Source organism: Calypte anna, chromosome 6 (assembly GCF_003957555.1).
Source record: "Calypte anna isolate BGI_N300 chromosome 6, bCalAnn1_v1.p, whole genome shotgun sequence".
Taxonomy (NCBI): domain Eukaryota; kingdom Metazoa; phylum Chordata; class Aves; order Apodiformes; family Trochilidae; genus Calypte; species Calypte anna.
Window position 1 is genome coordinate 33,005,304 of NC_044252.1, and position 23,082 is coordinate 33,028,385.

Here is a 23,082-nt window from a genome sequence, read left to right on the forward strand (position 1 = left end):
CAACCAAGGTCACAGGCAGCATCATGAGGGATGAGCCCTCAAAAAATAAAAAAAAAGTGTTCCAAAGACTGTAGGATTTTCCACATTACTGTATATAGAAGGGCTTACCACAGGCAAGGAGGACAAACCCAAATCAAAGGCAAGTAATGATCAACAGGAAAAGCCAAGGGGCAGCATGTCCATTTTCAGTGCCACATGACTGCAGATGAGCACTGAGATTCTTGCACTGAGCAAACACACATAACCCAAACTGGAACAAAACTCTCTAGTTAAGGGCCTGGTCTGTAAGGGGCCAGCAGCAAACTAAACCTCAGGTTACTTTTAAACCACCAATTTTCAAATTATAACCTCAGAAGAAGCCCCAGAAGAAAGGGAACATGCAATAATGCTACTTACTCATTCCTCTCCAGATTGATGACAAGATGTTCCCTTTCAGCTTCTATCACAAACTGCAGCAGTGCTGGGTGGTTCTGAAAAAGGAAAAACAGAGTGGGCTGAGTCCAGCCTCAGAACTCATCATCAAACTTCACCAAGGAGCTGGGCACACAGCTGCCATGGCAGGGTCAGGCTCTGCTTGGGAGGTGGAAGCAGCTACAGAGGGAATTATTTGCGGGGTCACAGCTTGGGGTGCTCAGCTGCATGGGAACAAACAGGGAAAGGCAGCAGAGTGCTGCAGGATTTCACACCCAGGGCTCCCAGACACTGTGGTGTTCCCTAAAGCAACAGCATCACTTGGGAGCACAATTTGCCTGGGAGGAGAAGCATCAGGATGCAGCACACATCAGGCATCTGATACAGCCTTGAATTTTCTCTTCTTTCTCTCCATAAAATAGCATAACTACATCAAACACCAATAGAATCTCATATTATTATTACTAATATTCAAAGTGAGGCACAGGTAATTGGGTTTGGGCTTTGCATGACCATTTTCTGTTCAAGGTATCCACATTCCAAGCTGGTACCACCTGCAATAAGAGCAGATCTGGAGTGCTGGGATCATGACCAGCATCCTGGCTCTAACCAAAATGCTTTTCCCCTTCAAGCTGAAGATGTTAAATATTTGCATGCAGAACTCTACATCTGATCTAAGACCACTGTGGAAACTAAACATTAGGTACAGACATGCTGAACTACTTTTTTCCCCTATAAACAGCTAAAATATTTTAATAGGTATTTTAAACTTCTAGAAGGAATAATTAAGTTCTATCTTAAGAAGAAAAAAAGAAAGAATTGCTGCTGAAGTAATTAGAAATATGGTCAGTGATATTATTTAGTGTCTCTGTGAGAACAACGGGCAAAGCATCTGTACATTCTATACATCTGTACAACGTACACATACATTCTATACATCTGTCCGCGTGTACAATGTACATATACATTCTGTACATCTGTACAATCCTATAGAAGGATTCTGAGAGAATTTTCTAAACAAGACATCAGCACAGGGAAATCCCAGTTGCACTCCAGTGTGGAGCAGGGATGGGGCCATCTGGATTGCATTTTCAGCACCATCATGACTGCATGCAGGTTTCATCTGCCTGGTCCCCTGCTTATAAAACAAGTTGGTTTTTTGTTTTTTTCACCTCAAACATCCAAAGGTAATTTTTTTTTGGGGGGGTTGAAGCTGTGAAAGAGCATCAGAAAAGCCTGGTGACCCATGTGCCCTCAGAGGAAAAAGGCTCCAACACTTGTTTGCAGGCAGGGGCTGTGCACAGGCTCTTGAAACTGCCCTTCAAATGAGTTTATGCTGTGCTGGTTCCTCTTAATCCAAAAGGCTGAGGACTCACATATATTTCAAGACTGTTTACACTCAACTTACATTTCATTAAACAAACTTCCCCTTACATTGCAAGGCAGTATTTCCTTGTTTTGAAATTCCAACAGTAGCTCCATCAATCAATCAATCAGTGGTTCCTGGTACCCTCCCCACACTTTGCTGATGATTTTTCCCTGCCAATTGCAATCCCACAGGAGGACAGTTTTAGGGTTACAGTGTTTAACTGATTCCTTAAAAACTGTGCCAGGTTTTTGCCAATGCTACAGCAGTGCCTGGATGGAGTCCAGGGCTGTGTGAGGAACAGAGCATCCCACCCCCCAGATGCCCTGAGTTTAAAATGCTTTGGAAAATGTTTCTTTAAAAGTGAAATCATGAGGAGGCTGTCATAGACTAAACACCATTGCAATTTTGCTAATAAAAAAAAAAAGAAAAATAGCTGACAACTCCCCAGCACTCCCAGACATTTATTAAACACAGATTGTGACTGAGATACCATTGCTTTCTCCTAAGTGTCCTGCCCTGCTGCTCCTGAAAATTCAAACAGTTTTTCCCCTCTCTCCTCAAACCCCAGCAACAATATGGAAATTCTGCACCTAGGTAAACTTCAAAGGAACTAAATCCCACTAAACTCTTCAAACTCTCCTTGGCATTGAGCAAGCACATGGGAGTCATTTATTGGTATGAATATTTAGCAGCAGTGTTGATTACCAATTTAATATCAGTGCATTGGTTCCAAACCCCTTCACATATACATAGTGTAGACTTTGGAGAGAGTAAAATACAATTAATTGCAATACAGCACAGTAAATAATTGATATTGCTGTAACACAAATGGATTCTTTTCAGCTGAAGCCTCTCTGTTAATATGTAAATGCTAACTATGTTTATTCATGAGTTCACTGCTGATTTGACAGTCAATTGATGTCAGTAAGTTGTAAAGTTAAAAAAGCAGCTGCAGAATAAGCCAGGCTGAGACAAGACAGAAATATCTCAAAGAGACTTCCTAAAGCTGAAACTTCTTGTCATCAAGCACAACGATGTCCCCAGTTGGGGTGCTGGACAGCTTTGCATGAGACCCAGGTTCAGATTCTTACTTTACCAAAGTTTTTTTTTCCTTCAAACAAATGGCTCATTTCCTCATTTGCCATCTGGGAAGAGATAAAACTCGACTTTTTGTTATTCTGACTGGCAGCTCTAAGCATAAATACAGTAAAAATTACACACTGCTCAGGTGGTGTGAGGATGGGAAACACAGAGGCACTTAAAATGATGCATTTCTAATGAGAAAGAAAAATAAATATCATTCTGAAAGGGTGCTTTAGGTTTTGGCAGTAGTTTCTGCCCCTTTTTTTCATCTATACTCCTCTGAAACAGTCAGGATTTTTACTTTGTTATTACAGTGGTGGCAGAGCCTCCCATCAATTATTTGCACAGTTCTGCTGCAAAACCTTAAAAGCTCATCCTGAATCTCATAAAGAACCAGAACACTCTCCCCTTCCAATCAATACCTTCAAAACTGAGCTGCAAGATGAAGCAGGAATTACTCTAAGTACCAAACCATTAGTTTATATTTTCTGTTTAGAATAATCAAGACACCAAACTGTGATGCCCTTGCTGGAATTGTCACGGAGCATTTCTTATTTTATTTTTTTTTCACAGTAATTTAGGAAAAAGCCTTAATGGTTTTTGGGTCATCTCTTCCCTTGGGCTGGCAGGAGCTGTGGTCATGGTGCTGTGCTGGGAGCTTTTCCTTTGATACTGAGTGTGGAGACTGGGATAGAATGCTTGGATTTGTCTCTTCTGACATTCAGGGAGACAGAAAACTGATGGTCAGTCAGTGCTAACTCAAGCATCTTGGCAATTTCTTCTCTAGCAAAGATAAAGGATTCTACTGGGTTAAGATTCATGAGTTAGACCAGCATGTACAACTTCAAAAAAACATATTCAAGCAATTACATAATAGAAATAAAATGAAATGTCTACAGACAATGGGAAGAGTGTAAAGAAACTCAAGCAAGCAGCTTAAATTCATTTGGAAAGAGAAAAGCATTTTCAGCTGTATTAGATATCCAGATCCAGCATCTGAGACCAGAGATCAGCATAAAAAATAGAACCAAAAGGGATGACTTTGCTTCTCTGCTCATAAAGCTGAAATTATACCCTAGCATGGCAGGCTGAAATAGGGAGGTTTGGTTAATCCAGTCCCTCCAGGGCTGGTAATAACTTTGCTAGAGCCAACCTTACAAGAGGGGCAACTTTACATGCCAGGTGACAAGGACCAACACCCACATTCCTGGTCACAGTTTGCACCAAGTGTCCTGGCAGGTAAGTGGTGGGACACCCCGAGTCTGAAATAGGTCAGTATTGGCAAGATGGCAAGGAGAAATTATAATTATAAGGAGAATTATGGATTGCAATTAGCTGTATGCAACAGGGCTTCTGATACTCAATGTAGAGCAAAATCCAGTCTTTTAAACTGTGCAGAATGCACCAACATTTACCCTGAGGATAAGCTCCTGTTTGCTTTCTCCTCTATGCTCCTGAAAATAGAAATTCCAACATGAAAAAAAAGGTGAGAGTTGTAAGTTTATGTTATCTTGTAAGCCCAGCTCTGGAAATGAAGGACTTTTGAGACACATCAGGCAGTTACATCCACAAAAACCTGGATGCTTTTGCTTGGATCTGAAGAGCTAATAGGAACAATCCCAGCCCATTTTCTGCTATTTGTGTAAAAATACCTTTTCCCCCCACCCCCTTTATTTCTCACACACTGCTGTTCTGTGTTGGTGCCTCAAGGGTGTGTTTACAGTATTGCATTTTTGGGCTGAAATGAATCTTCTATCTGTAAGATACAAAGAGGGAGAAGCTGGGAGATCTCTAAGGAATAAAGCCACCAAGGGGATCTCACCAAAATAACTGGAATTCAGTCCAACCAATGCAAGCTGTCTGCAATGGACACTTAAGATAATTACAACTGGCAGCAAAGACTGTAATTTGCACACAGGACTTGGAAATCAATAAGTGCTTCTTCCTTTTCTTTTAGTTTAGAAGTGAGCACAAGAGACTGTGCTGCTTGCAAACACCTCCAAAAACCAGGTGGCATTTGATGGGGACATGAGAAAACATTTAATTCCTAATGTTTTGCAAGCTCCTGAGGGCATCAGATTCAGCTGGGCTTTCCTTGCTGTCAAATGACAAGATGTATCCCTGTTGCTGAATATAATGAGCAGCAACAAAGAGAACAGAATTGTTTGCACTTGGGTTTTAGCTGTTGTTGTGTTTTGCTTTTTTTTTTTTTTTTTTATTGGCACAGCAAAGAATCACAAGCCCTTAACAATAGGCTGAGCCACTGCAATAATGTAGGAACCCAAAGTAGCTTGCTCCCAACTTTAAGATATAAAGTGATTTTTTGGAAACAGAACCAGCAGACTCTTTCTTGCTGACTGAACCAACAAACCTAAGGCTCTTCCAATGGGAAAGCAAAATTTCCAATCTGAATTTTCCTTCTCCTTTTCCTTTCCTCCTTCCATAACAAATCAACCACTGGGAGGTAGTTAGGCTTTTCCACCCTCTTCTTTTCCTCCTTCCTATGCTGCTGCCCACACCAGAGACACCAGAAACCATCCCACAGGAGGTCCTACAGCAAGGACAACCTCTTCTGCCCCTTCCCTGCCTTCCTTACAGGGATGGAAAAGCAGGCCATGGAGCTCAGGTGACAATCATAGAACCAGAGCAACAGGACAACCTTGGGAATGACCCAAATTAAGCCAAAAAAAAAAAAAAAAAATTAATTAAATAGTAAAAATTAATTATTGGGGTGCAGTGGCCCTGTACCCCTGGCAGCTCCTGCCTCTGGCCATCAGGTTATTTTGCAGCATCTGCTGAAGGTTCTACAAATCCCAATGAAGGGATTTTACTCTTTCCTCACTGTTGGTGTCCCAAGATCCCTATCCAGAGTTAAAAAGTCAAGCAAATAGCAATCCAGAAAGAGGAAACTGAGAAGTTAATTGTGCCAGACCAAAAATCAATAAAACTACAGAGCTCTAGTGCACAGTTCCCTGGTTTCCATGCAGAAATACAAAGCCCATGACTACTCTGGGAAAGGGAAACCATGCTTATAATTTAGCTATGTCCTTTTTGCAAGGCATTCCCCATTGATGATTGACTTTTTTTTTTTTTTCCAAATTAAAGAAGCAGCTAGCTAAAAACATGCTCAGAATGTCATAACATCACGGACCAAATATTTCAGGAGGCAATCCAAAATCACTGGTTTGATGCTTTCAAGGAATCTTCATCTTCTGAGGCTGAGTTGTTAATGCTCTGAATTTATTTGGTGTCAGGAATGAAAGCAGAATTCAGTGTTTACACCATATTTGTGTTATCAGACACTGAAGTTGCACTGAAAACACATTTCTGTGCATTTGGCCAGCTACATGGGGACTAATGGAAATTTACTAAAAATATATAAATAAATAAATAGTAAAATGTGGTTTTTTCTTTCTTTTTAATTAAATCTAAGCAGAGAAAATAGGGCAGCCTTGGCTTTTAAAGCAGCTCCCCAATTATCTGCTGAGCAATATAGGTTAAAATCAGGGCCAAATCAATACTCCTGTTGCAGGGCAAACCATTGAAAGAAAGCACAACAAAACAGAAAATCTTTCCAAGATTCCTAAAAACCAGCTCAGAGCACACAACCAGCAGTGAGTTAGGAAGAAGGGGAGTGAGTTCTGCCACCCTCTGTTCCCAGGATGGGGTTTGGTGCTCTAACACCAACCAGCCAAGGTATTGAAGGTATCCAAGTCCTTCCTCTATTTTTGGAGCAGGATGGATGGGAAACCAGCACAAACCAGGGCTGGGTGAGTATTTCTGACACGTTTCTGTGAGCCTGGTGACCTGCAAGGAGTCTGCTCCCCAGCTGGGAGAGGGTGGTTTGGTTGATGGATGGATCCCAAAAGGAAGGAAGAAAGGAAAAATGAAACAAGATGTAGGGGTTGACTGCCTGGAACTGACTGCACCGAACTGTGAACTCAGTTTTGTGTTAAGAACAACTAATAAAACTAAAAAAAAAGCCAAAAAACCCCCAAAAACCTAAACCACCACGTACTCATTTCTTGTTTGTTGTGATTTATCCCAAACAGGCCTCCACTTAAGGTCCCTCTGGCCATGGCTTTGCAGGACCATTGCCACAAAGCCATCCCAGCCCACCAAACTCTGGAATTCAGGTTCTGATGAGACTTATTGGAGCTCAGAACTTCCCACCCAGACCATCAAATACAATTGGCAGATCCTCAGGTTGGAAGCAGGTCAAGAGCTGCTTTTAAATTTGAGTTTGATGGAGGGGTGTGTTGTTTGCTATCCCAACCCCTCTCAAAACTGGCTGGAAAAACCCTGCCCTGCCTGTCCTCAGACACCTTTTGACCTTGCCAAAGAGGATGGGCAGGAGGCTGATTGCACCAGCACAGATTTTAGCTTTTTGAAAGACCTACAAACATAAAGGTCTTTTTAATAGCTCCAAAAAAAGACCTTTTGAAGAAGATATTGATTAAAAATTTAAATTCTATACTTAGGAAAGACAACAAGGTACCATGCAGCCTTGAAGGTCTAAGAAATAAAATGGGAGCTCAACCTCCTGGTACCTGCAGCTCTCTCAGCTCTCTCATGGCAGCTTTTTACTGTCACCTCTGGAGAGGTCACTCTGTTAGAGGGACGTTCAACACCCAAAAAGCTCAGGTCCACGTAGCAAAACGAACCTCTCTTAGGGAATGGCGCTTCAAGGTCCAATAAGGTGTCCCAGCAGAGACTCAAGAACAGTGCTGCGAGCCTATAGCCCACAGGGTTGACTAGCCCGGATCGGTGCTGTTGCTCTGAGAGCAACTGATCTCTCTGCTGGCTTGCTCAGGAGTGAGCTCTGCCTGTGTCTCAGGCCTCACCTTTTATTGGCCCCCTGGTCCTGCTCATGCGCAGTGGGGGCCCGCCCTAATCAGGCACAGGTGGGCTTGACACAAGCTCATGCTCACTCCCTGGCAATTAGTGGCACCTGGTTGCCTCGTTACACTACAGGTCCAAAATCAGAATTATTTTCTTTTTCCCTGACTCAAAAATAGCCTAAAACCTGGCACAGGAGTGAGACAACATGGAATTTGCTCAAAGTAAACCCACACTCATTACACAGTGTTTACACTGCACGTAGGAATCACAACTTTTCATTTTGCTCTCTCATCAGAAGGGAGCAGAAAAGTCCCTCATGGTTGGAATCCATGATGTGCTGCTTAAACAGTGCGTGGTGGAAGGCTGTGCAAAGCAAACCTGCCTGCTCTGGAGTAAAGTGGTACAAAACACACCTTAAAAGAGCTCAGAAGCAATGGCAGTGGCTCTGGGTAGTCTCAGTTATTGAGCAGAGCTGCCTGCAGACCACTCTTTGCGTCGTGGGCGAGTCTCATGTGAACCCAGAGCTGTGGATTTTTGCTGATGGCAAAGGGACAGAAACCTCTTTGAGGACCATGCTGTGCAAATTGAGTAGATCCTAATTTAGTTTAAAACTGCAACTGACATTAAAAGTCAAATTCCTTCTCCTCCCAGGGACACTGGGGACTGTGACCTCCTTTACTGGAGGCTTGATTAAAAAAGCCTTTTCTTCCAACATACTCAAAAAAATCCAGGTCAAGCATGGGCTGTGTCAATGACGAGGTCAATGAACGACCCCACTGTCACTGGGCTTTATGCTCCTTGGTCCCTTTGTCCTCCCATATTTTCTGGGAGTGTTCTCATCTCACAGCTCAGCACTTTACTACCCACACATCCATGGTGTTTGAACAGAGCAGGAGCTGAAAAGCCAACTTGATCCTCTTTGGAAACATCTCTCCTTCCGTGTGGGCAATTCTTGCAGCAGACATTGAAATATTAGAATCATTAGATATTGGAATATTAGAATATTAGAATTAAATTATGGTGATGATAACTTCTAAACAAGTTGGTGAGCTCCATGTATGACATAGGGGGACTGCACAGAGTGTGCTGGGGAACCAGCAGATCAAGGGAACTCAGTCAGGGCCAAGAGAAAACCAAGTCCATTGAGAACTCTGCCCATCCCAACATTATCTGAGCCACTTGCTCACTCCTTACATCCTTTCAGTGCCATCTGCATCCTCAGAGCCTCCCACCACTGTGACAGCCCCAGGGTGGAGGTTTCTCCAGGTCCATCCAGAAGGGTTACAAAGCCAGAGAAGTCCAAAACCAAAAATCATAGCCAGATGCCTCCCAATATTTCCCTGGCTCAGTCATCTCACATGGAAAGAAATAATAAAAAAATACAGTAGTAACTGTGTCCACCAGCAGCAGAGAGAGATGGCCACCCATTTCACTGAACTGAAAGGCAAATCAGAACGCTTTGGGAAAGCCCATAAATTGTTCTAATATTGAAAGAAGATTTCAGATGCTTTTTGTCTCCCGTCAATACAAATCTGGGCAGGCTCAGTAAAAGTTATATTAAATGCACATGTATCTCCTTCAAGCCACATTTCATGCTCTCCAAACATCTTTCTCTAAATTAGATCCTTTCATATTCCTTGAAAAGCTCAGTTCTTAATTAGGAAAGCATTCTGATTTTCCATTTTCATTAATTCATTTGATTTCCAGATTTTGAAGCCAGAGTAATTGCAGCTAAGTGAAACCCACTGAAAGGCAAAGAGATACAATCAATTTCAGACAATGAGAAATTTAAGGACTTTTAAAACGCAAGTAAAGGGTTGGTCTGAATGTCCTGGCTCAAATGAATCCTTTGACAATGCAACAATCTCCAGAGAAGAAATGATATATGCTTTGCTTCTCTGAATGAACTTGGAGGGTTGGCTAGATTAATGTTTAAATCACTTAATTATTTGGCATAATTCTCATGCTGTTCTTCACTTGCAGATCCCTCCTGCTCCCCTCCAACCAGGCTGCTCCACTGCATCAGCTCTGTGCCAAGAGCTCTGAGCTCAGACTTGGTTCCCTCTGAACATCTTTTCCTATTATGTGGCTCAGATTAAATCTTCTTCACTAATTTGTTATTGCAATCACAGATGTGCTTCTGGATTCCAGTCCCCTTTTTGCATCACAAATCCTGGAATGCAAACCAGAAGTGAGGAGCTGGTATCTAATTTCCACTCTTTCAAACTCTAATTTGTCTCTGATGATCCTTTGGAGGATGACAAATGTGTTAGAGGAAGACAGATAAAATATTCATATTTTTTAAACTAATGGAAGGGGAGATTTCACCCCAGTCTCGGGCTACTCAAGATAACTTGACACACTTTCCAAAGCTTCACTTCCAAGACACATGAATCATTTTTATATCCTGGAATGTGCCCTATGAGAAAGAAGGCTCTGAAGATTTCCTAGTAAAGAAAATGATACCACAAACCTGTGGGCAGCATCTCACATTTTTCTACTTAATTAGAAAGAGACTTCACTTAGAGATACCCCATCTATACATGTGCATTCTCACAGAAAATAAATGACACAAAGTAGTGTGGAAAGCTCAGAAAACTTATCTTAAAAAGTACTCCCCAGAACAAAACCATATGTTTTATTCTGAATGATACCCAGAGATTTCAAGTATTAATGACCAGCATATTTCTTGCCACAAAGGCAGAGACAAAACCCAGATGAAAATGTCATTAATGTTAATATATACAGAAAAACCTGTAAATAAAATGTATCTATTCATTATAAAACACATTTAAAAGATATCTAGCCAGATTATATAAGGCCAACATGCATCTGTTCCTCCTGTCGAGAATTTACTTAAGTATTTTCCATTACTGTCTGAGCTTAGAAAAAACCTGTTTCATTTCTTATTACTCACAGATTCAGTAAGAATAAGCTATAAAATTGTATTTCTAGAACAAGCTCTCTCATGACATACTAGATAAACTTGTGGGTCTGAAAAATAACCCGTGTTTTGAGGCTCTATAAATTGATATTAAAGCTCAGCAAAGACTGGCTTTGCACTAAATCGTCTGGAAATAGCACACCCTTTCTCCATGGAAGGGCAGGAGGTAAATAACTGAAGAGGAGGGAAAAACAGATAATCAATTACTTCAGCTGGCTTCAGGGTTAGTGCTGAAATTTTCAGCCCCTTGGAGGAGAAGCAAAAAATCGATGCAGTGCAGTATTTGGAGATAACAAAGAGAGAAACATCTCAAAGGCATTTGCAACATGTGCTAAAAGTAGAGAAAAAAAAGTCTGCTGTCACCTTCAGCTGCTCTGCCACACCGTGGGGATGAACCAAACCATTCCTGAAATGGGAGAAATGACAATTCAAGCTGAAGGCTCCTAAAACATTTCAATTCTCCAGCCTGGCTCTGGAGCCGCAGCAAAGACAGAGGATGCTGGGGTCACATCCCCACCAGGGCTATGGGCAAACAGCTTGGAAATGCTGGAAGAAAAGTAGCAGAGTGCAGCTAAAAGGTGAGGAGCCAGCCAAGTGCTCTGCTGCAAACTCTATTTTAATTGTTTATTGTGGAAATGAAGCTCTCCCCAAGATCTGCCGGTGCATAACCCAGCTGAGCAGAGCATCCCATCCCGGGAGGAGGCTGAGGAGCTGCCTGGCCCAGCAGCTTTTGGTTGCCTTTCTTTTAACATTTCATTCAAGCATGAATTTCCACCATCTCCCCCTCTTCTTGCCACTCCATTATTTGTATGAGTCCTGCACTATTTTGCCTCCCCAAGAAACCGGTGAATTAGCACAGGTGAGAGGGAATAATAAAGACTGTCTGAGACAAGTCTATTTTCTGTGGTTTTGCCCAAGCAAACGCAGTAAAGCTCTGCCAATGCTCTGATTTAAATGTTGGTGATAGCCTCAAATTCTCTGGCTTATATTTCAGATTTTTTTTTCCCCAGAATTAAACCCCAATGGAAATTTAAATCCAGCAGTTCCCCCAGGGATGGGCTGTGATACACTGAGTATTTAGGTATGATGAATTGTGTGCCATGTGCTGTTGAATTTCCATCAACTTTGGAGATTTATTGTCTTCTGAGGGAAAAATTCTCACTTTTAGACATGGAGGAGCCTTCCTTTTAGACCTAGGGCTACAAACCAACTATTTTTGTATAGAAAAAAAAAAAAAAAAAAAAAAAGTTGGGGGTGGAGGGGAGATAAAATGAAAACAGAAAAATCATATTTTCCAGCTTAGCACCGGGAAGAGTTGGTAACCACAAAAGAGATATATTACTGAGGAGCCCTGAGTGAAAAAGTCTGTTGAACACCTGAAAATTTTTAACAAGAAGCCAACCATAGCATTATCTGCCCCAAACACACCATGCTCTGAATGCCATCTACTTCCTTCACAGCTACTGACACAAAACTGCAGAAAAGATACTGAGAGGATAAAAAAAAAAAAAAAAAAAAAGGCTCAGAACCATCTCTGGACTGAACATGTTGTCCTTCAGATGATCCTGCAGAAAAATGTCTCTGTTCACTGCTAATTAAAACTGAGACAGCTCTGCAGCTCAGCCCCTGTGATCTACCAGGACTTTACAACCCCAAAGCCCCAGAATGTGTTTTGGATTACTTGGTGCTATTGTAAACAGTTGAAATGCTCCTCTCAGGATCTGCTCTATTTATGATGTGCTGCTGCTGAATCCTCTCCTCCCTTCCCCCTTCCTGAACGAAAAGCTTTTGAAGCTTTGATGCTTCTCAGATGAGACAGAGAGGAATCTGCTGCTGCCACCCAACATTGTTTGTGGCATTGTGCTCCCAGAAAGCCACCCAAGGGCCTCTGGTGAAGCCTGATTATTTCTCTGCTGCAAGTTTTCCAGAAAATCCAGAAACATACACAAAAGGGACTACAAAAAGCTTTCAAAAGGTTCATCTCCCCATGCAAGGTTTGTATCCAGTATTTTACAGCACGTACTTTGGGAAGAGGCAGGAAAGAGCAGACTACTACAGGACACAGCCAACAGTTCACATGGACACTGAATTTTCCCATAACCTGAATGGCTGGTACATCTCTTTCCTGAAGCTCCAAAATTCCTCAAAAAAGGATTTCTTCAGGCTCTCTGCTACTTTTTTCTACAATGATCTTGCAGGTTCATACCAAGCTTGGTCACTGCTGCAGCCCAGCACCTGGGAGGCAGGGATTTATCTGCATTTACAGATGAGCAAGCAAGACACAAAGAAATTAATCCATCAGCCCATGAGAATATGGGAACTCTGCAGCACAACCCAAAACTTAACAAGTCCTTCCAGAGCTGGAAGTATTTCCTCCCTCAACCAAACTTCTTCAGGTTATAAATAGCCCAACCTCCTTGGCATCCTGATCCAGGATATTTCAGTGTCCATCCTTGAATTAATAATAACATTTCAAAGGAGAAACAAAAGGCTCAGCTTCTGCCAGGGCCTTTTCTCTTTGCCCAGTTATGACAGGATTATAGCTCACGTTAGGTTGTTTGTGTATTATTTAGAGTCTGGTTTTAGGTTGTGCAAAACTGATAAGTGGAAGGGAAAGAAAAGCTATGGGGCAAAAAAATCTTCAGCCAGGCAAGAAACAGAAGTGTTCCCTGTGAAGTTTTAGGTATATGAAAACTCAGAAAAATCTAAATCTTATTGATGGATATGGAGAGTTGGCAAAAGTTAAGCAAGCAGGTGAAAGAATGGTCTCCTCTTTACCTCAGGTCATAGAAAATGGGGCTTATGGGACCTCAGAGGCTCCTGTCCCATGTCAGGATCAGGTGTACCTCTCCTTAGTAGCTGCTTCTCTGGTTTTCTGAAAATCAAGTGCACTCTGAGAGACTTTCAAAGCTTCCCTTCCTCACCCCCTCCATGCAAGTCCATTCTTTCCTCATCAGCTTCCATCCTGAGCTCTTACCTTACAAAGGCCAGGGAGGACATCTCAGGGTGATGCAGAAACCAATAACTCTTAGTTACATACAGGAAGATGTGTCAGGTCTGGGCTCAGCCTCCTCCTCTCTAGAATGGGAGCCCAGATTCCATGGTTCTCCCCACAAGCTTTGGTTTCAGGCTTCCAACCATCCCCAGAGCTCCATGCCATGTTCTCCCAAAGTAAACTCTCTCTCTCATTAATTTTAATGGCCTTTCTCCTTCCTTGGTGATTATTCAATGAGGATCTGGTGTCTAACACCATCTCCAGGGCTGCAGCCTCCTGGGGGATTCCAAACCTGACTCACAGCCTCCCACCTCCACTCCCACAGTCCACCCACTGAATCATTTCAGGATCAGGTTTGCACCCTGCTATTGCTCTTCAACCAGTCAACATTTTTTTCTTCCACTGAAGAAAAATTCCTCCTATACAAGCCTTAAAAAAAATCAACCCCCAAAAGCCTTAATTCCACACCATGCTCCGTGGATTGAAATAAAACTCAGCAACACGTGCGTGTGTGTCAGACTTTGCCTGCTAAAACATGACATCTTGCACCAGACTTCTGCTTTTTGTACTCCTGAGTCATATAAATTAGCAGAACACAGAGAGGAAGGCTTCTGGAAGGGTTCATTAGTGTCCCCAAACAGCAAATGTTTGCCAGATACAGGTACTGCTGGGTTGTGTCACCAAGAGGCAGCCAGCACCCTGTGTTTAGAGCAGGGCTTTGAAGTCCAGGAGCAAGCTGGAGTTTTCTGGCAGGTTTAAAAGTCTAAATAATATTTATGGAAATTTTCATCTGAGCTCATCAACATATAAATAGAGAAGGGCTCGGCAGGGATTCTTCCCACTGTGCTGAGTGCCTGGGCTGATGAGGGAAGGAGGGTTTCAAAGCTTGGAGGAGAATCCTGGTTCACCTGAAGAGTTTCAGAGAGCAACCGAGATGGACACCTCATTGGGATGCACAAAAAAATACCATTTGGGGACTGAATAAACTGCTTACACCTTGATGAAGAGTTAGGAAGAGCAAAGATGCTACCTCAGGGATTCCTGAGCCTTAGTGCTGTGCTGTGCCTTCAGGCACCACTTATTTGCTCCTACACAAGGCTCTGTTTTGAAAGAAACCTGAATTTCGTGATACATTTGATAAAAAAAAAATAAAATCCACTCCAAAACAACTCAATCAAACTTTCCAGATAAGATTACCTTGCACAGGCAAACTTTACCTCGGGCTAAATACAGGGGACAAGTGATTTCCTTCCCCTATTTCAAGGCTGTGAGGGTGACATTGCATCAACAGACAAGGTACAGCTCCCTAGGACTGAAACAGCAAATTGGCACATGGAGAGAGATGCAGGGGAATGATTTGGGGGGGGGATTGGTAAAGACAGCAATAAACTGCCATAGGAGTTTATTTTGTGCTGAATAAATCTCTCCCTAGCTCCCAGCAGCCTGTCAGGTGGCAGAGAGCACTCCAAAGGAGCAGCTCATGAAAGCAAATTTCTCTGGTGCTCTTAAGGAACTTTTCCAACTCTTGCTGCTGGGACAAGAAAAGACAGACGTGGGACATCCAAATAGAGGATCTAAAATGTCAAAAGGCAGGGTGGCTGCTGAAAGGGCAAAGAGAATGGCAGTGATTTGGCTTGGTTGTAGTGACTGATGTAAGAATTTACATTCAGCTTCAGTAAGATCCCTTAGCTTTGTCTTTTAGCAGTCAGCTACTGATTTGTCTTTCACTAAGAGACAGATCCTGCTGGCAAAAACCAAACCAATGTTGCCTTTGAGGATTTCAAGAAGGGACTGGACTCTGTCTAAACTGTGTAGTAGAATTATGAAGAATCTTTTTATATATTTGTGAAAAAAAAATAATATATATATATATATATATGCCTTTGTTACCTGCCTCAAATTATTAGAAATATAGGAAATATTTGTTGAGCTCTAACACACAATAATGGGAGAGCCCATAAGATATATTGTATATATTGATATATACTGAATATACATCAGCCAAAATGTCTGGAGCAGCTGATCCTGTTGTAATTTTTAAGCTCTTTAATGATAATACCCACACTTTCAATGACTGAATAGTGGGTTTATTGCTTTTACAACAGTCTTTTTAGTCCTAAAATTAGAACAGCTCTATCTACATATATGAAGTTCATGACGTTGACAAGTACACTACAAGGACAGACTGATAAGCTCTCTGCTTCTAAATAACATGTCTCAGCAAAGCAGAAACATTTATCACTGGTTGATTTCTTCCCTCTCAGATACTTGAGTTTTTGATTTGATTTCAACACAGTCTTGCTCCAACCTTATTCAGCCATTTGGATGAATCTATCATAATAAAAATAAATGATGTAAATATAGATTCCAGTATAGATCTCTATATAGCTACTGCATTGCTGCAGACCTACCCACTGGAAAATTCAGGAATGCTGTGGGAAGACCTCAGAAATCTCTTTGAAAGAAATGGTCCAAACCCAGGTGTCAGTCTCACCATCTCAAACACACAGGTTTGGAGAAATTGCTAACTACTAGATTCTGTGAAGGCTGAAATTGGAGCTGATTTCAATTTTACACACAGAGATTTATTTTTTCAATTAATTAATAAAAGATGTTAAAACTAATAAGTTCAATTTTTAAAATAAATTGATGCTTGATGATTAATTAGTATATTTGAGAGTGCATGGGAAAGAAAAATACCTAAAAGACTAAAAGATGATTTCTCAAAATGTTGCTTAAAATTAAGTGCTTTCACATCAATGTTCATATCCTCAAACATAGGTGTTCCTGCTAAACTTGGACAGATTTATATGGCTCAGCATACACTATAAAAATCTCAATTAATGTTCTTCATAGCACTTACAAGCTGCTCTGGAATTGCCTCCAAGACTGTAAGAGTGAAAATCCTTGCAGGCAGCATTGCAAACACTCCTGAAAATATTTGTGCCCTTGTTCTAACAACACTTTCCTAGTTTAGCCACACATGCAAGCCATCCCTCTTCCCCCCAGAACAGCAAATCCTTGCTCCCTAGGAGTTGTACAGGAAGAGCAGGGATAACAACCTGAATTTTAACCTGAAAAGGCCATTACCAAACTCAAATTGCTGTCCCATGCCTTGGATGAAACTTTAATCCCATTTTACAGATGGAAAAGGGCGAGCCAAAAAAAAAAGGGGGGGGGAAACGTCTTTCATAGAATCATAGAATGGGCTGGGCTGGAAGGGACCTCAGAGATCATCGAGTCCAACTCTTGATCCACTACTGCTGCAGTTCCCAGCCCATGGCACTGAGTGCCACATCCAGGCTCTTTTGAAATATCTCCAGACACGGAGAATCCACTACTTCCCTGGGCAGCCCATTCCAATGCCTGATCACCCTCTCCAGAAAGAAATTCTTTCTCATCTCCAACCTAAACCTCCCCTGGCACAACTTGAGACCCTGCCCTCTTGTCTTGCTGAGAGTTGCCTGGGAAAAGAGCCCAACCCCCCCCTGGCTCCAACCTCCTTTCAGGGAGTTGGAGAGAGTGATGAGGTCTCCCCTGAGCCTCCTCTTCTTTAGGCTGAACACCCCCAGCTCCCTCAGCCTCTCCTCATAGGATCTGTGCTCGAGTCCCTTCACCAGCCCAGTTGCCTCCTTCGGACCTGCTCCAGCACCTCAATCTCCTTCCTGAGCTGAGGGGCCCAGAACTGGACACAGGACTCAAGCTGTGGCCTCACCAGGGCTGAGCACAGGGGCAGAATCCCTTCCCTGGACCTGCTGGCCACACTGTTCCTGAGCCAGGCCAGGATGCCATTGGCCTTCTTGGCTACCTGGGCACACTGCTGGCTCCTGTTCAGCTTCCTGGCAATCCAGACTCCCAGGTCCCTTTCTGCCACTCTGTGCCCAGCCTGGAGCTCCCCATGGGGTTGTTGTGGCCAAAGTGCAGGACCCGGCACTTGGAATGTTGAACCTCATCCTGTTGGGATCATCCCAACTCTCCAGTCTGTCCAGGTCCCTCTGCAGAGCCCTCCTGCCTTCCAGCTGATCCACACTCCCCCCAGCTTGGTGTCATCTATGAATTTGCTGATGATGGACTCAATCCCCTCATCTAAATCATCAATGAAGATATTGAACAGCACTGGGCCCAACACTGATCCCTGGGGGACACCACTAGTGACCGGCCGCCATTTTGATGCAGCCCCGTTCAGCACCACTCTCTGGGCCCGGCCCTCCAGCCAGTTCCTAACCCAGCACAGGGTGCTCCTGTCCAAGCCACGGGCTGACAGCTTTTTCAGCAGGATGCTGTGGGAGACGGTGTCAAAGGCTTTGCTGAAGTCCAGGTAGACCACATCCACAGCCTTCCCCTCATCCACCAGTCGGGTCCCCTGATCAAAAGGAGATCAGGTTGGTCAGACAGGACCTGCCCTTCCTAAACCCTTTGACTGTTCAAAGCAAATAATTTAGGTCTCCATCTTTAAAAAAACCAAAACCAAATAACAGCAAAACAAAATAAAAACAGAATCAAAAACACACAGACAAAAATCCCAACTGCTTCTCTCCATACCTTCAATTTGCTCTCTGTGCCTCCATGTAGCTGGAGGAGCCTTTCTTGCTCCTGAGGCTCAACGAGCTGCTGGCCTCTCCATTGCCTCACACCAGAATGAGGAGGTGAGGTGAGGTGAGGTGAGGTGAGGTGAGGTGAGGTGAGGTGAGGTGAGGTGAGGTGAGGTGAGGTGAGTGAGGTGAGGTGAGGTGAGGTGAGGTGAGGTGAGGTGAGGTGAGGTGAGGTGAGGTGAGGTGAGGTGAGGTGAGGTGAGGTGAGGTGAGGTGAGGTGAGGTGAGGTGAGGTGAGGTGAGGTGAGGTGAGGTGAGGTGAGGTGAGGTGAGGTGAGGTGAGGTGAGGTGAGGTGAGGTGAGGTGAGGTGAGGTGCTCTTCTTCCTGTGGGTGTGTGTCCCACCTTTATTGGCCCCCTGGTAATAGGGGGCCTGTCCTAACCAGGCACAGGTGGACTCACACCCACTCTTTGGCAACTCGAGGCACCTGGTTGTCTTGTCTTTCTACACCTCCAAGTGTTCCCAGGCTCTGGATGCTCATTGCTTTCCTTTCCTTTCCTTTCCTTTCCTTTCCTTTCCTTTCCTTTCCTTTCCTTTCCTTTCCTTTCCTTTTCCTTTCCTTTCCTTTTCCTTTTTCCTTTTCCTTTTCCTTTTCCTTTTCCTTTTCCTTTTCCTTTCCTTTCCTTTCCTTTCTTTTCCTTTCCTTTCCTTTCCTTTCCTTTCCTTTCCTTTCCTTTCCTTTCCTTTCCTTTCCTTTCCTTTCCTTTCCCCTTCCTCAGGGGATCCTGGGAACCAACTGCTCTGGAGGTTTTTCACAGTTTAAACCAGGACAGCCCTATCCCTTTTCCCCTTTATAATCAACTTGTCATGGAGGGAAGGAATTTTGCACTAAATTTGCAATTAAAAAAAAAAAAAAAAAAGGAAAAAAAAGGAAGTGAAGATTCTGAAATACTTTTTGTTGGAATTGATGCCTCTTACAAGCAGAAATGCTAAAGAAATAAAGAGAAACTCAGGAAAGTATGAAGCCCAGTAGTTGATGTTTAATTATGGGCATTTAAATGGGTTTTAATTTCTCTCTGTAGGGTGGACTTTTGTGGTTGGGTTTGGTTTTTAAGCTGCCACTCACTTTTTTGACAGTAATTTTCACGCCTCAGTGTACCTCAGGAGCTACTTCACTACCAAACATGACAACTCTTGGCAATAAAAGGTTAAAATTCACTTTGCCCTTTGACTATAACAGAAATACCTTTGCAAGCTAATGACTGTAACAGGCTGGTCTGTTCCCGAATAAACATTCTAGGGATTTCCTGAGGTGTTGTTTTGTTTTGTCTTTGCTTTTTTATCCCTCATCTTCTTAATTGAGGGCAAAGAATTTGGAGGGCACAGCCAGCTGAAGTGCTATTTCAGTCAAAAATGTGTATGTGTTTGTCTTTCTATCCACTTTTTAAACTGAAAAACCAAAAAAATCACATTTACACAGCTTCTGGGTATTCATTTTATAGGGGGGGGGGGGGAATCTTTAAAGCTTATCCAACTCATCTCCTTCTGCCAGCTTTCCTTGCCAACTCTTTCTTAGTAATGCCAGTAAATGCAAAAAAAAGTCTGGTTTAGACAATGTTTCTGTCTGTTGAAACCAAGAGAAAGGGAGTTTCTGTTGGAGATACTCAGCTGGGGGATCCCACTTTTCTTTCTGCTCCTGAAAGGAGACCCTGGCCCCAGCAGGGCAGCAGGAGGGAACGTGCAATGTGATGGCAGGAATATGCTAGGAGTTGCTTTGAGGACAAAATTACCCAGTTCCTCTCACTGGAGTTTCCAGCACCAGATTCATTCCCAGAAACTCCCCTTTCCTTTGAAAAAAAGGCAGAGGCAGGAGCTGCCAAGGAAACTTCTTTGTGGGGCAGGGATGCTGGGGCTGTTCAGATGAACACATCAAGGAGTTCTTGTGTCCTCCTCCTCCTCCTCCTCCTCCTTGGCCAGGAGCTGGCAGGTTTTTTTCAGGACAAGATGTACTTAATGTGAAAATGTGTGAAGATGGTGGAATGGGGGAAACTAAAGCAAATAATGGCATTTGAGAGAGACACCTGTGTAGGATTTCATCCAAGGTTGCTGCCTGGAGGAGCCTCCTGTCTCCCACACTCCCCTACAAAAATAGCATCTACCAGTGGGCAAAAATTGGGCATCTCCACAAAAATTTGACCCTCCCATGGCCAGGCAGCAGCTTTGATGGAAAACTTTTGCTCCTGTGACCTCAGGCAACAAATTCCATTCTCCTGAATACTACAATTATTACATTTAGACACAAGAATAAAATGCTGCCACCTAAGAAGGGGGCAAGTCATGCCAGACAGGGATGAGCATCTGGGAAGGTCAACCCCAAAAGATGTTTTCATGCAGGCTTGATGAAGTGCTCCTCAAAGGATGTGATCCATGGAGAGAGGAGGAAACAAGGAGATGAACCCTTCCAAAAAACAGCCCAGTAGCTCCTGGTGGGTGGAGATGGCCAGAAGAAGAAAGGGGAAAAAGTTCATTCAGTAGAAGTAAAATAAAGTTAATCCTAAAGCAGGAGATACAGTAAGGGCAAAGGAATGAGGGTAGGACTTGAGAGCACTTAATTTCCTGAGAGCGATTCAAACTTGGGAGGAAACAACATATTAGCATCCAGGGACTTGGGGCAGAGGATGAAAAGGCAAGGACAGAGTCAGAGCTGGAGCTCTAAATGCAGCTCCCTGGGTTCTGCTTTGCTGAGGAGCAAGGAGAGCAACAAGAAGAGCAAGGAGGCTGTGAAGGGATCCAGCAGAATTCCTGTGAGGAAGGGCTGAGGGAGCTGGGGGTGTTCAGGCTGGAGAAGAGGAGGCTCAGGGGAGACCTCATCACTCTCTGCAACTCCCTGAAAGGAGGTTGGAGCCAGGGGGGGTCAGGCTCTATCAGTCAGACAAGAGGCCATGGGCTTAAGTTGTGCCAGGGGAGGTTTAGGTTGGATATTAGGAAAACATTCTTTCCAGAGAGGGTGATGAGGCATTGGAATGGGCTGCCCAGGGAGGGAGTGGATTCTCCATCCCTGGAGGTTTTTAAGAAGAGACTGATGTGGCACTGAGTGCCATGGGCTGGGAACCACGGGGGGAGTGGATCAAGGGTTGGACTTGATCTCAGAGGTCCTTTCCAACCCAAATGATTCTGGGAGAAGCAACAAGGCCCCTCCTTGGGTTCAGTGGCCCCAGCAAAGCCACCACATGTGTCAAACTGTCCTGGCAGGGTTAGCAACTACACACTTCAACACCACCAGTATCACCAGCACCACCAATATCACCAGCATGTTTGTTGTTCCACTGACCAGAAACACCACCAGCCCATCTTTGGAGGACAGGGATGAGATCTAGCCCAGAAAAGCCTGCAGGCTCTGGCAGCATCCCCACCACAGGCATGGGACAAATGGAAATGTGTCCCACAAATTATCACCCGATGCATTTTGTCTCCAGCCTCATGAAGCTTCCTTACTCCACCACATCTGCAAATTGCCAGAGTTTTGTTAAATTAAGCTTAGAAAGCTCAATTAGACTTGAGAACTGTGTCCCTGAGGACAAGCAGTGCACAAAAGGGACGCATGATTTCCTCCAGATAGAAATTGAACAAAAACTTTCTGCAGTGCTATCCAAATGACACAGATAATTTTTACCCCATCTGCACAAGCTTTTCAGAAAGACTTTTTGAGGGAAGTTGTTTGATTTCTATAAAAACAGCAGCCCTTTGAAATCCTTCTATTGTCAAGATATTACTACTGCCTTTAAAAAAGTATTATTATCAATATTCATTATTTTTATCTCATCAAGTTTCAAACTCCATGTAACCTTGATGCTTCCTCATTAGTTGTGAGAAATGAGGAACATTCCTATAGAAGGGGTAAATCAACTGAGTTTTTAGTAAACAGTATTGAAATAGAATTATAAATGAGAGAAAAAAGGCATCAGGCTTGTTAACAACAGGACTCAGCAGATCACCCAGCTAAATTTACCTCTTCTTCCCCAAAATAGACACCGAGTACAATTCAATTTACTGTGGCTTCCTGAGATATGGGTCCTCATCCCTGCATATGTCAGCAGCTCTATTTTCCATGCTCAGAGGACTTTAGTCCCTGGAAAAGCCTCAGGTTCTTCTGCAATTCCCTACAAGCCCTCAAAACCCCTCCTTGCAGGAGCTGAACCCTCCACGGATCCCAAGGAGAGGGATGGGAGAGAATTACTTCAGCAATTCCCTGGTGTGATCACAGCAATTGCCTCAAAGTAATCACAGTTAAGAACTGAGAACGTGGGAGATCTTCCTACTGCCCATAAACATACACACACACCCCAAAAAAAAAAAAAATGATCACATGTTCAGAGCTGGAAAGCAAAGTATTCTTTTAATCCAACACTGAAATTCATACCTTACGCTCGCAAGATCTGTTGTGAAAGACATGAAATAGCCAAGAATAAGCTAAATTAATTCAATATGAAAATGCCTCAGTACAAGCACTTTACAAACCCAGCACAACACCACAGAACTGCAAGATTTTGGGGTTTCAATGCCCCCTTGGAGGGCTGCCAGCATTAGATGGACCATTAACATCCATCTATTTATCCCATGTAAGTAGGAAAAGTATCCTCTCTTTGTTTGGTGGGTTTGGGGCTGGTTTGTTGTGTTTTTTTTCTTTACCACCAGCCTGACAACTCATGTTCTAGAACAGGGCTTCATCCCCATCACCTTCCAGAGGAAAGGATTCCTCCCACTCCCATCTGAGACACTACCTCATAGCTGCTGGGCCACAGGCAGCAAACCCAACAAAACCCTCCTTGCAAAAACCTTCTTGCAAAACCCTCCTGTGGTGCAAAACTGCTGGCAGAGAGAGGTTGGGTGGTGGTAGAAAGAGACA

At 43.3% G+C, this 23,082-nt stretch overlaps 1 protein-coding gene across 2 annotated transcripts in view; it reads right to left on the reverse strand.

The window, feature by feature from the left end:
- ADAM12 (ADAM metallopeptidase domain 12) overlaps positions 1-23,082 on the reverse strand; it is a 164,921-nt gene that overhangs the window by 120,142 nt on the left and 21,697 nt on the right. For both annotated transcript variants that reach the window (XM_030453107.1, XM_030453109.1), the window contains exon 3: positions 397-470. In XM_030453107.1, the coding sequence (XP_030308967.1) occupies positions 397-470 (74 nt within the window). The remainder of the gene's footprint in view (positions 1-396; positions 471-23,082) is intronic.